Here is a 12,636-nt window from a genome sequence, read left to right as displayed (position 1 = left end):
ATTTTAAACAAAGCCTGCAGCACACATTTCTTTTGCAAGCCCAGTGAACAAGATGGCAAAACTCTGGACAGGGTGAAGACCTCATTTGTGGGGACTGAGTTGTGAAAGTAATTAACAGTGCGTGGTGGGATCTGGCTAATGGGATGTACAGGTATTTTAAAACAAATTCCAGGAGAACCACGTTCAAAAAAAGTGAAGGTGTTGGGTTTTTGCTGTGGGATTTGTGATGTGCTGGTGTCGGTGTCTTCTCTGTTCCCCATCGTGGTGAGGCCATTTGTGGTTTCCTTCCTCGTGCAGCCCAACCCCGCTGCCTGTCTGGGACTGATTATGGAGTGCTTGGATGACAAGGGGCCAGAGCTGCCAATCTGCAGCTGCAGAGGCTCTTTAGTGCCTCGTATTTGCAGAGCTGAAGGTGTTTCCGAGGAGCTCGTGGCCCACGGGCTGTGTTTTGTGCCCAGCTGGAGCAGAGCTCGGTGGGCACCTGGTCACTTTGGTGTCACCTTGTACAGCTGAGCTGTTCCCCTGGATTTTCCGTGTTATTTCAGCCCTTGTGAATCATCCCGGTTGTTTGGCTTCAGGAGGGTGTCAGGGGATGATTTCTCCCTGTGCTGTCTCCCTGGGAAGGGTGACCATGCCCTTGGAATGGTGGGAATGTCCTGTGGGGAAGGAAGGAGGAGGTTGGCATGAATAGTGTGACATCTCTGCGGTGTGGTGTCCCCACATCACCAAACTAGGACTGAGACAGAGCCAGGGGAAGCTGCACTCTGACTCCTGGTGGCCTCTAAAGGTCTGAGGGCTTTCTCAGCATCCTCAGTGATGTTTTGCTGCTGTATCCTGTGGTTGTGCCTTGTCTCATCCCATTTCCTGCCAGCTGGATGATGCTGTCCCAACGGCAGGAGTTTGGCAGGAATTTTGCCCTCTCCTCGTGCCTGGCCCTGCTCTGCCCCACAGAGCTCACCAGTTTTTCCTCCTCACCTCTCAGCAGAGTTGGGGGTCTAATGGAACACTTTTTCCACTCAGCTTTGTGGATGAAAACCAGCACTCACACTCAACCTCTCCTTTGTTTTTCTTCCCCTGTCACGTTTCTCAATGAGTGTGGAAGGGCCAAATCCTGCCTGTTCCTTGGCCGCTGGGGCAGGAGCAGCTCCGTGTGGGAAGCTGATGCTCACACTGGGTCCCAGCAGTGAGCTGCAGCTCTGGGGCCAGCCCTGGCCCCTGCCTGCCCCCAGCCCCCTGACCTTGATCCCCCACAGCTTTGCTCTGGAGGGTGTCTCTGTTTTCCGGCCGTGTGGTGTGCCAGTGGGAAATGGGAAACAGGAGAATCCATCTGTGTGACCTTCAGCGTGCCTGGGACAGGCTGGGGGGGTGTGCTGTGTGTCTGGGGGGTCTGAGCAGGCTTTGCTGGGCTGTGCTGGGGGGTCCCTGCCTCTGTGTGGGTGTCCCTGTGCTGTGCCCTGCCGGGCTCTGAGGACACAAACCAAAGGGCTGAACCTTTGCTGGCTGTGTGCTCAGCCTGCTTTGGGTGGTGGTGAGGATTTGCTCTGCCCTGCTGCTGCCTCCATGCCATCCCATCCCATCCCATCCCATCCCTGTTAGCCAGCTCCCTGCAGCTTTCCCTGGCTGCTGCTGCCTCTCCTCTGCCACAGGCCCCGGGGCAGCGTCCCTGCAGCTGGAATCCCTTCTCCATGCCAGCAGCAGCCTTCCCGCAGCTCCCCAGGCACAGAGCAGGGCTCGGGGGGTCCCGAGCTGTCTGCTCACTGCGCTGGGGCTTGGCTCTCCCTCTGCTGCCCCAAGCTTTGGCATCCTGTGCCACAAGAGCCCCCACGTCCCCTCCCCAGCCCCACACGCCTGCAGCAGCCAGGGCTGATGGAGAGGGGCCAAGCACAGCAGCTCAGTGCCAAGAACTTTCTTTGTTTCCAGTCACCTCCCTCCTTTTTTTATTTTTTTTTCTTAATTTTTTTTTCTTTTCCTCTTACAATTTCCCACTCCCTTTTCTATATTAAACCCACTCTGGCTTGGCTGGGCTGCTCAGCTCCTTTGGTTTCTCTGCCCCTTTGGGTTTCTCCCGTGGTGGCAGAAGGGAGGGTGAGGCTCTCACATCTCCCCTCCTTTCAGGGCCGTGGGTGAAATCAAAAGTCTGATGCTTCTGACTGATGGCTTTTCCTCTCCGCTGCTGAAAGATGCTTTAAATATGCGGAGTTTTCCACAGAGAGGTTTATTGTGCAGAGTCTCCCTGGACCCGAGACCACACAGGCTCCAAGCCTTTGGAAACAGCTCTGCAGACAGCTCTACCCCTGCTGGAGGCTGTTATGTCTGGAGCTGCTGCAGGAGCTCTGCTGGAGGCTGGGCACCTTCTCTGGTGTCCCTGCATTGTCTTTCCAAGTGGCCGTGGTGTCTGTGTGGAGCAGCTCGGGGCACAGGGACGCCAGGGAAGCTCTGGGATCCTCCAGAGCCACCCGGGGAAGGCTGTGCCCTGCCAGGAGAGCTGAATTTGGGATGGCTGAGCTGCTCCTGGGCTCCTCCTGCTCGGTGCTGAGCTTGGGGTGGACTTGCTGCCTGGTTCAGCTGGGTGCCAGGCAGAGCTCCCAGGCGGCTGTCCTCTCCCACATCCTCTCTCCTGTGGGGTTTTTGTGTGTCCCCCCGCAGCCAGGACACCCTGCAAATCTCCATCAAAAACTCAGAGACGCTCCTGTAGGAGGAGAGAAGCTGAAACTGCAGCTCTGGGTTTTCCTCAGCTCCACTCTGCCTTTTCCCTACTCACATCTGAGCAGTCCAGGCTGCTTCCCAGCTTGTCCTGGCGTGTTTATGCAAGGAGTCCAGAAGTGATTCTCCTGCGAGGTCACACGGCCTCGTGTTTAAGAACGGGAAACTGGTTCTGTTATTTTATTTTCTTTTTTTTTTTTTTTTTTTTTTTTTTTTTTTTTTTTTTTTCAGTATCTGTTCTTAATTTCCTTGCCTCGAGTCAGCAGTTTGAGTCAGCTCCTCTCTCTCTCCCCGTGCTGTTGTGGGGGACTTTGTGCCTCTTTGGGAAGGGCAGGACGGAGGATTTGGGAATGGCTCTGTCCCTTTGAGAAGTCACCAGGAGCCACTGCTGTGTGCAGCACCAGGGATTTCCAGCAGTCCCTGCAAAAACACTTCTGGTGCCTGGCTGCTCCCAGGGCTTGCTGCTTCATTTCTTCAAGAGGAAAAGAAAGAAAAAAATTAAAAAAAAAAAAAAATGAAATCTCTGGCTGCCCTTTTCAGATTCTCACTGGCTTCTCATCCCCTCGGTCCCCGTGACTCCCGTGGCTCTGGATGTGTCTGAGCTGGCTCCTGGGGCTGTGTCCCTGCCCAGCAGGGATGTCCTGGATCTCCCTGTGCTGTCAGGAATGTTCCCCAGGCTGCAGAGCCCTCGCAGCTCCCTCTGACAGCTCTGGCACGCTTGGCCAGGTGCCGTTTGCCTTTCTTGCAGCAAACTGACATTTTTTTTCTGACAGTTCCCTTCCAGAGGTTTTCAACCCCGTTTTCCACTGGCCCCTTCTCCCTGTGAGAGAGGTGCTGGGCAGGGGACAGCAGTGACAGACGCTGGGTGGTGATGGAGGGGACCCAGCTCATGCTGCAGAATCCCCTGGACCTTTTTTCCATATGATATTTCCACTGAGGGCATTTGGTGTGACCAAGGGAGGACCTCGGGCAGTGGCTGGTGGTCCTGGTGTCACACTGCTCAGCTGGGAACTTTGAAGTAGTTGGTCTGTGACCATTTCCTTGCGATGTGGGGATCCCAGGGAGTTTGGGAGCCCAGCTCCAGTGGAGTCTGTTGTCCTCGGCCTTTTGCATCTGCAGGTTTCCATTTTCTGTGCAGGATCTGTTCCATTTTTGTCCCCCAAGGGACGGGAGCACGGAGAAGGTTTGATGTTCATGAGAAATGCTCCTCTGAGGTGGCATTAAACAAGATCCACCTGCATCTCAAAAACTGTCCCTGTGGCTTCTGGACCTCCCAGGGCTGGGAGAAGGGCAGGGTTCCTTTCCAGAGGGAGGGAGAGGAAGGTCAGACACCATCCCTGGGTGTCACCAGCTCAGCTCCTTCCCTTCCCTGCAGACCCCACAGTGGGCCCGGGAAGGGCTGCAGATGTTTGGAGTTTTTGGGATTTGGACAGACCCATGGAATAAGTGCTTCCACATGTCCTCACCCACACGTGGGCTGGGAAAAAGCCTCTTCTCAGAGCAGGGCTCCTACTGGGACAAAATTTGGGTTATTTGGGTCTCTGCATCACAGTGGCTGCTCCTGGCAGGACACGGTGCTGTGCCAGGCCAGGAGGGGAAGCTTCAGCCCGACTGCAAGGGTTTTAAAGCTCTCTTGATCGTTGAAAGTGTCTTCCAAAAACACCTGAGGAAGGGATTTAAGGTTTTTAGTGCCTCATGTGCATCCCTCTGGAAACTCTGAGTGCTCAGAGCTTTCCAAACCTGCTCTGGTGGTTAGGTGAGGGGAGCACCAGAGCTGTGTTTTCTGGTGGTGAGGTTTGTTTTTTATTATTTCTAGGAGAGCAGGGATGGATTAGATATTGGGAGAGACCAAGAAGTGTGATGGTTCTGACCCTTGGTGGGATGGGGCTGGAAGAGGAGGGTTTGCAAGGACGAGGAATATCCACGAGGAGAGAGGAAGCTGGCTTTGCCCAGGCTTTGCCCAGGTTTTACAGACACTGAGGAGCTCCTGTTTTCCTGTGGCTTTCCCCACCTTCTCTGCCTTCCAGAAGTAGGTTGAGGAGACACCCCTGGAGAGACCTTTCTGCTCTTGGAAAGGGATGTGCAAGAAACCCTTCTCCTGAGCCCTGGGAGATCTGCATTTCAGCAAAACAGCGGTGAGCTCATCACTTAGAGCAGCGACTCTCCTTCCCCAGCTGCAGAGGACACAGGGAAGCCTGGTGTGCCCTCAAACCTCGTGCCTTTATTACCCTGAAGAGCTCTGGATTGTTTTGGCTCGGCTATATCCACATCCTGATTAAAATCCCAGTCTAATAAGCTGTTGACTCCAAATAAAGGCAGGAGAGGAATAAACAACGAGGAGAAGTTGGCTCCTCCTGCTGCCCCAGTGCTGCTCCGTCCAGGCAGGCAGCCAGCGGTGATATAACCCCGAGCACTGCTGGGGACTGGGAAGAAAACTGGGATATCAGCTGAGCTTCCACATGAGCTCAGTGCTGGCCCCAGCAGCAAGGGGAGAGGGTAAAGGAGGTTGAAGGTGGGGTAACATCAGGTTAACCCTCGGTTTGCTGGAGGGGTGCTGCCTCACCCCTGGAGCACGGCGTGGTCCTTCCAGGCCTCCACAGCTGGAGCAGATGTTGTCTTGGAGAGCCCTTCCCTCTTCCTTGTGTTCATGCAGGGAAAGTGCAGGTCCTTCACCTCAAAGCGAGGGGTTGTGAATGAAAGCAGAGCAGGTTTAGCTGGGATTTGGGGATTTGGGGAAGGGATTTTCTCCTGTGAGGTGGAGAGGAGCGGTGGCTGCCCCTGGCAGTGCCCAAGGCCAGGTGTTTGGTCACCCTGGCACAGTGGAAGGTGTCCCTGCCCATGGCAGGGGGTGGCACTGGATGATCTTTAAGGTCCCATCCAGCCCAAGTTCAACAAAATCTGGGCCTTGAATTACTGGTTTGAAAGTAGGGCAGTTCTTTATTTTAGTAATAAGAACTTGAAGAAGAACTTAAGAACTTCCTGCTGCCTCGTTTTCTGTCTTCATTTGGAAGTGATTCCCCTGGGAAGAGTCTGTCACCCCTCAGGGGTGTCCCCACCTTGGTGGCTCAGGCTATGTCAACCCTCTGGGCAGCAGAGTGAGGTCTCAGGTAGAATTTCAGTACAGGATTGGAGGAGGTTGGATAAACTCAAATCACTGATGGTGTTTAGGATGTTGGTCACATTCCACAGTCTGGAGAAATGGGCGTCTCAGTGGGAAAAACCTCGTGAAACTCCTGAGGGATTCTGTTTTAAACACCAAAACATCATTTTTGAGCCTTCATGCTTGATTTTGCTCGCAGAAGTTCTGGCATGTCCCTTCACTTGGGCTTCTGAACGTTTTGGTCCTTCAAGGGATTGATACTTGAATTTCTGGCGGAAATAAAGACTTGATTTAGGAGAAAAAAAAATGCCCTGGTTCTGCTCAGTCAATCTGTTATCAGTTTGAGATTTGGATCACTTGGGTGTTACACTGGCACCTCGTCAAGGGTTGTCTTTGCTTTCTGTGAAAAACAAGGGAGGACCTTAGAGCCCTAATTGCCTCATTCTCTGATTTGCTTGTTGTCTTTTACAGAAGAATTTAGGGATGAAACGGGCTGGGTTTGGCGTTTTGTTTTGCATTCATCACCAGTTAAAGCCTGGTCCTGGGGTGTGTGGATAACCCGCAGTGCCTGGGGTTGATCGTGCGCTATTTTAAGGATCAGGACCCTGATTTCCACCCCAGCAGGTGTAAAAACAACCCAAACAGGTGGAGTTTCAGACCTTGAGCTGTTGCAGTCCCAGTTCCAGCAGCCAGGCTGGTGCAGGCGCTGCCCTTGGATCTCGACATCAAACCTGGTTCAGCTGCAGCCGTAAACGGAGTGGCCAAGGGTTGGTTATGACCTCCCGTGTCTGCAGCGATTCCTGCTGTGTTTTCACACAGAAAGGTCACTTCACATTCAGTGAGCGCCCCTCTTCATGGCCACGGAGCTCAGTTCACCACCAGAAATGAACGTTTGGTTCAGCTGCAGCAGTGGGGCTCAGTAATTTGGGTTTACCCTAGTCGTGGTGTTGCTGAAGCGACCCGAAGCGTTCCCCTGGTTGTGGGGATGGTGGGGGCTGCGCTGGCGTGGTGGGTTTGTTTTTTGTGTGGCGGCTGTTTGGGTTGGGGTGGGTTTGGTTTTTGTGTGCCCTGCTCTGATCGCTGCCTGTGCTCCCTCTGCAGGTGTACATCATCAGGGTCAGCTGGTCCAATGGAGCCACAGAGGTCATCTACCGCAGGTACAGCAAGTTCTTCGACCTGCAGGTGAGGAATCCTCCAGCCCTGGGGAGGCTGAGCTCACCTGAGCTCACTTGAGCTCTTGGCTTCTGCTTTATCTGTGCAATTGCTGGGGGTTTTATTGAGCAGGGGGGGGGTTTGTTTGCTCTGGGGGAGGATTTGGTTGGAGTTAAGTCCAAATTCCATTCCCGTGGCTTTCCCAGCTGCTGCCACTGGAAAAGTCTTGGTCGATTCCCTGGAGCAGGGCCTGGGGAAGTGCCCACTCCCCCTTCCTGCCACAGGGCAGCAGCTGCTCTGGTACCTGGGGGGAGCCAAGAGGAAAGATGGAAAGGGACTTCTTTACAAAAAGTGACAAGGGGGAATGGCTTCACGCTGAGAGAGTGGGTTAAGATCAGGTATCAGGGAAAAATTCCTCCCTGTCAGGGTGGGCAGGGCTGGCACAGGGTGCCCAGAGAAGCTGTGGCTGCCCCTGGATCCCTGGAAGTGCCCAAGAAGGTGTTGGATGGAGCTCTGGGCAGGCTGGTGTGGTAGGAGGTGTCCCTGCCCATGCCCACTGACTGATCTGTGAGGCCCCTTCCAACCCAGGCCATTCCATGATCCTGATTTAATTCCCTCCTGGTGCAGGAGGAAAATGGAAGTGGGAGGGAGGAGGCTGGAAAGGCAATTGGGACAGGCTGGGCTGCAGGAAACCCAAACCAGCGCTCTGGGTGAGCAGGCAAAGGGTGTTCTCCACCTCCTCCTTGGTGGAGATGAGCCAAGGGGTCTGGCTGGGCTTTTATGAGCCAGAACAGAAACTGAGCTGCTGGAACAGGCTCCGTGCAGAGGAGAAAAGAAAATGCACCAAGGGATCTCTGGGCTGGCAGCATCTGCCTCTGGGCTGCCCTTCCTGGGCTGTTTGTGGCACCAGGGGAGGAGCTGGGCACCCTCTGAGGTGAGGCTGAGCTCCAGAGGGGAAAGGAGAGAAGCCTTGCCTGAGACCTCTGCATCCAGACACAAAACCCACCGCTGAAATTCCAGCCTGCCAGCCCCTGGGAGTGCAGATGGCTTTCCCAGGTTCAGCTGGCTCCTGCAAAGCCTGGGATGGGGACAGATGTTGCTCACAGCAGCCCTGCCCTGTCCCCTGGGCAGCAGGACACCTGCAGCAGAGCTGTGACTGTGCTGAGGTGACAGGCTGGGTTGTCCCCGTGTCACACAGCCCCGGGGAGGGTGGCCCAGGCAGGGGTTAAGCTGTGAGCAGCCGCTGGTGTAACCAAGGAAATCTCCGAGTAAATAAACAGGGAGCAGCTGCTGGGCAGCAGCCAGAGCTGGGAGGAAATGGAGCTGTGCTTCCTTCTCTGCAGCATCTCGTCCTCGTGGTGCTCCAAGGTGGTGGCCAAGCTCATTCCTCTGTCTGCTGCAAGGAGGGCACAGTTTGGGGTTTTTTTTGGTGCCTCCAGCTGTGCTGTTCCCCTGGGCTGGGGAAGGGATGTGGGGGATCCTGGCTGTGCTCCCTGTCTCCCTCCCCTCCATCCTGGCTGGAGCTGTGCACGTTCCTGAGGTGGAAAACATCGTCTCACTGGAGCCAGACGCTCTGCAAAACACCTTCAGAAGCAGAGATACTTTCTAAATACATAGAGGTGTATGTCACAGTGGAGGTGGGAGAGTTTAAAGCAAACATCTCCTCCCTCTGCTGCTCCCTGCAGCTTTTTCTTTAAAAAAAAAAACAACCCCAAAATGATCACAACCACTCCTCTCTGGCTCTGTTGAAAGAATGAAAGAAGCTGTGGTTTTTCCCTTCCTTCCCCCTTATCACACGTGCTTCCTGGTGTCCTGGTTTTAAACTCGTGGTGCAGGGCAGTGGAAATTGGATTGAGAGGCGAGGAGTGAACCAGATCCTCTGAGCACAGTGGAAAAAAATGCTCTAGGTAGGCTTGGTAGCACTGACTGTTTGCCATTGCTGGAGGCCTTTCTTGTGTGACTCTTGGATGATTCTAAGCCAATTTTAGCTCTTCAGGCAGAAGTTTTCCATGCTGGAAATTATTCATGCCTCTGGTTATTAAAAAAAGAAAAAAGAAAAATTCCACGCAGCTTCCCCCCAGAAAATAAGTGCAGGACTGAAATGGCTCAGCTGCTTCTGAAAACAGCAGGAGGGGAAAATATATTTTTTTCCTAGCTCCAGTTCTGATGATGTTTTTGATGTGCTGGAGGAAGGACGGGAAATTTGAGTCGCAGGTGATGTCTGTGTCAAGAATCTGTCTTGGCTGTTATCTGGGGGAAATCCATCGGGATTTATTCATCCTCCCAGCCTTGAGCAATCCCAGGACATGCACGTTTGGGTCGGGATATTTGTTCATATCAGCGTTCCCAGCGGCTCTGGCTGCACTTTCCATGCTCCTGTCAGAGGCTGAGCAGGGTTTGTTTTCCCAAACACCCAGGGAAGGTTGGTGCTCCCTCCTTGGCTCTTCCTTGGCTGTTCCTTGGAAGCTTCTGGGTCCAAGTGGGAGAGAGGAACTTGGTGGGGCTGAGGAGATGCTGCAGCTCCGTGTGAGTGGCTGGGGAGTTTCTCCTGATACTCCCAGTGAGGCCACAGCTGAATCATTTGTCACCTTCCCTCGTGGCCAAACAATTATTTCAGGAGCAGGGCCAAGGAAAACACGAGTGTGATAAGTGCTGACAGCAGAGGCACAGGGCAAAGTGTCCTCCCCTCCCCAGGAAGGACACTCCAAACACAGACTGGACCAGGGCTGAAGCCACAGAATCCGACTCCACAGACTCCTTGAGGCTGGAAAAGAGCTCCAAGATCAGAGTCCAAGCTGTGCCCCATCCCCACCTTGTCCCCAGCCCAGAGCCACCTCCAGCCCTTCCTGGGACACTCCAGGGATGGGGATCCAAACCTCCCTGGGCAGTTCCCATTCCTGAGCGCCCTTTCCATGGAGAAATTCCTTTGCCTTGGAGACATCAGGGCAGCTGCAATGCCCGTGCTGGAATGGGGGATGTCAAAAGCCACCTTGCTGGTCACAGTGATGCCACAGCTTCCAGCCAGGAGCATTTGAGGCTTTGCCTGAGTTCTGTGGCCTTACAGAGCTCTTCCCTTTCCTGTCCTTGGTACCTAAGCCTGGCCCTGTCCTGCAGAATTCCAGCTTTCCAGCTCATGGCTGCAGCAGCTTTCCCAGACCTTTCTCTTGCAGGGGTGGCAGGACCTCCTCTTTCTGCCTGGCTGCCTGTTCCCATTCCTTGTGCCACACCAGGGGCTGCCCAGTGTCACACAGGAGGCTGTCCCCTCCTCTCTGAGGGCTGCTGACCTGTGCTCAGTGCTCAGCTCAGCACCAGGCGCTGGCTGCTTCCTCCTGGACCCCAGCCAGCACTTTCAACAGCTGCAGTGGTGGCTCTGATCCCTCGGGAGGTGCTCAGGTCGTGCCCTTTCCTGCTCTGGGGTCACCATTCCAGGGGCTGCAGTCAGGATGAGGATTCTCAAGCCAAGGATCTGGTGCTTTTTGCAGGAGCTCAGGGAGCTGGGCAGGGTTTGTGAGCCCAGGAGGGGTTTTGCTCTGCAGATCCTCTGCCTCTCCTCCTCGTTTTCCCCGTGAATATTTTCTGTCACAGGGCAATTTACGTGAGGGCAGCTTTTTTGGGGGGGAATGAAGGAGGATAACACTGTAATTCTGAAGTTTGAAACCTGGGGTTAACTGTAGGATTTGTAGTAAATTTGTAACTCCAAATGCTAAACTCAGTTCTGCATAAATGCCTTGGCTGGAGGAATCGTTTCCTTCCAATAGGGCTGAGGCTTTTTTACAACACTCACTATTCCAGATGTGAGCAGCTGGATGCTGTTCCTAAGAAATCAAGGGAATGGGATTGGTGCTTGCAGGGGTGCCAGCGGTGTCCTGGGCAGTAACTGGGGCTGGCAATGTCAGCTGGCATGGAAGGTGCCCACCAGGCACAGGAGTGGGCAGAGAGAGGATCAGGGCCTGGTCCTGCCTAGGAGATGCCTCCAGCCCTGCCAGGAGTGGAGAAGCTGCAGGACACTGACTGAGGGTCCCCTTGCATGGGTGGGATGCTCCCCGTGGGAGGAACCTGAGGAGTTCCTTGGGATGAGTCCCTTGGAAGGATCCTCTTGAAACCACTGGCTGCAAGGAGTGGCACTGCTGGTTAGAGAACAGATTCCAGCTGGTCTCTTGTGGTTTCTTGTGGAAACCCCCAAAAAGAATCATTTTTTCCCCCCTTTGTCATTCTGAGCTCATCAGGCACGGCTGGCAGTCACTGCAGGTCTTCATGTGACTGAGAGCTGCTCTTGTCTTGCTGCACTCCCCAAACATCCCAACCCCAACCCTTTTACACCTTCCCTGCCTTTGCCAGCCCCCTGTGCTGTCCCCATGGAGCTCCACTGTGTCCTCAGCACCTTCTGCCTTTTGGCTGCAGCCACATTCTCAGAACCCCAGAATTACTGAGGCTGGGAAAAAAATCCCTGAGAACATCGAGTCCAAGCTGTTCCTTGTCCCCAGCCCAGAGCACTGAGTGCCACCTCCAGGGATGGGGATCCAAACCTCCCTGGGCAGTTCCCATTCCTGAGCGCCCTTTCCATGGGGAAATTCCTGCTGCTGTCCCCCCTGAGCCTCCCCTGGCCCAGCCTGAGGCCGTTCCCTCTGCTCCTGTCCCTGTTCCCTGGAGCACAGCCCGATCCCTGGCTGTCCCCTGGCATGTCTCAGGGGTGCTGCTCTTTGGGCCAGGTTACCCCAAGGCTTTTCCTCTTGCAGTCAAAACCCTTCAGTCCTCTGCTGCAGCAGCGGGTGATGTTCTGTGCCTGCTTCTCTGCACAGAGCTTTAATTTTTGAGGCCAGGAGACAGGCTGGGCTAAACGTGCTCACTGCACAGTTCAGGGACAAAAAAAAAAAACCCTCAGAAAAACTGAGAATTGGAAGCCACATTAGGATTGGCTCTGGCTCTCCCTCCCATTCCTGCCTGTCTGTGCATCCAGGGTGTTTCCCAGTTCTCTTGCTCGTCCATGTGTTTAACAGCTCCTTCAGGTTCTTAGCTGGAAAAACTCTCAGCTTTGACCCACCTGGAGCTGTGTCATCTTGGAGAGAGTCCTGCAGCCCTGGGGCCAACAGCTTTGTGTGGAACACCCAAAAATGAGTGAAGTCTGCTGAAGTGGTGCCTACTTCCATGAGAAAATTGGCAGCGGGCGGTGGTCTGCGCCTGCCATCTCCGTGTGGAGCAGAGCCTGGGGTTCCTCACCTGCAGTGTGCACACAGGCGCCAGGCAGAGGCAGGGAGAGGGGAAACTCTGTGTCTCAGGGACTCGCAGAGGTTTTAAATAATCCACCACGTTTAATGGGCTCTGAAGACTGGAGCTGGCACACAAAGAGGAATTGTTCTCATCGGCTTGTTTCAGGCACTCGGAGGCTTGAAAAATTAAAATGAGCCTCTTGCTGCCATTTCTGGGAGCTCAGTGCTCTGCCTTCCTCTGTCTCCTTCCCTTCCTCCTCCACGTTTTTCTCCTCCTCCTCCTCCTCCATTATTTAACCCGGGCTCCTGGCAGGAGTTCTCCGAGGTGAAGTGTGTGTTATCTTAATCCTTCTGATGTGGAGAGCAAAGAGCAGCCGTGCTGAGTAATGTGCCTCCAGCAGCCCAGGGCTCCTGCAGGTGGGAATGCCAACCTGGATTCCCCCCTCTGCTGGGCTGGGCAGCCTCTTTGATGGC

General features: G+C 54.4%; 1 protein-coding gene across 2 annotated transcripts in view; it reads left to right on the top strand.

Annotated features, from left to right (window-relative positions):
* SH3PXD2B (SH3 and PX domains 2B) overlaps nt 1-12,636 on the top strand; it is a 66,021-nt gene that overhangs the window by 3,288 nt on the left and 50,097 nt on the right. For both annotated transcript variants that reach the window (XM_066329389.1, XM_066329391.1), the window contains exon 2: nt 6,905-6,985. In XM_066329389.1, the coding sequence (XP_066185486.1) occupies nt 6,905-6,985 (81 nt within the window). The remainder of the gene's footprint in view (nt 1-6,904; nt 6,986-12,636) is intronic.

The sequence above is a fragment of the Sylvia atricapilla genome, chromosome 14 (assembly GCF_009819655.1).
Source record: "Sylvia atricapilla isolate bSylAtr1 chromosome 14, bSylAtr1.pri, whole genome shotgun sequence".
In the NCBI taxonomy this organism is placed as follows: Eukaryota; Metazoa; Chordata; class Aves; order Passeriformes; family Sylviidae; genus Sylvia; species Sylvia atricapilla.
Note: the sequence above shows the minus strand (reverse complement) of the source record. Positions and strands in the feature narration are given on the sequence as shown.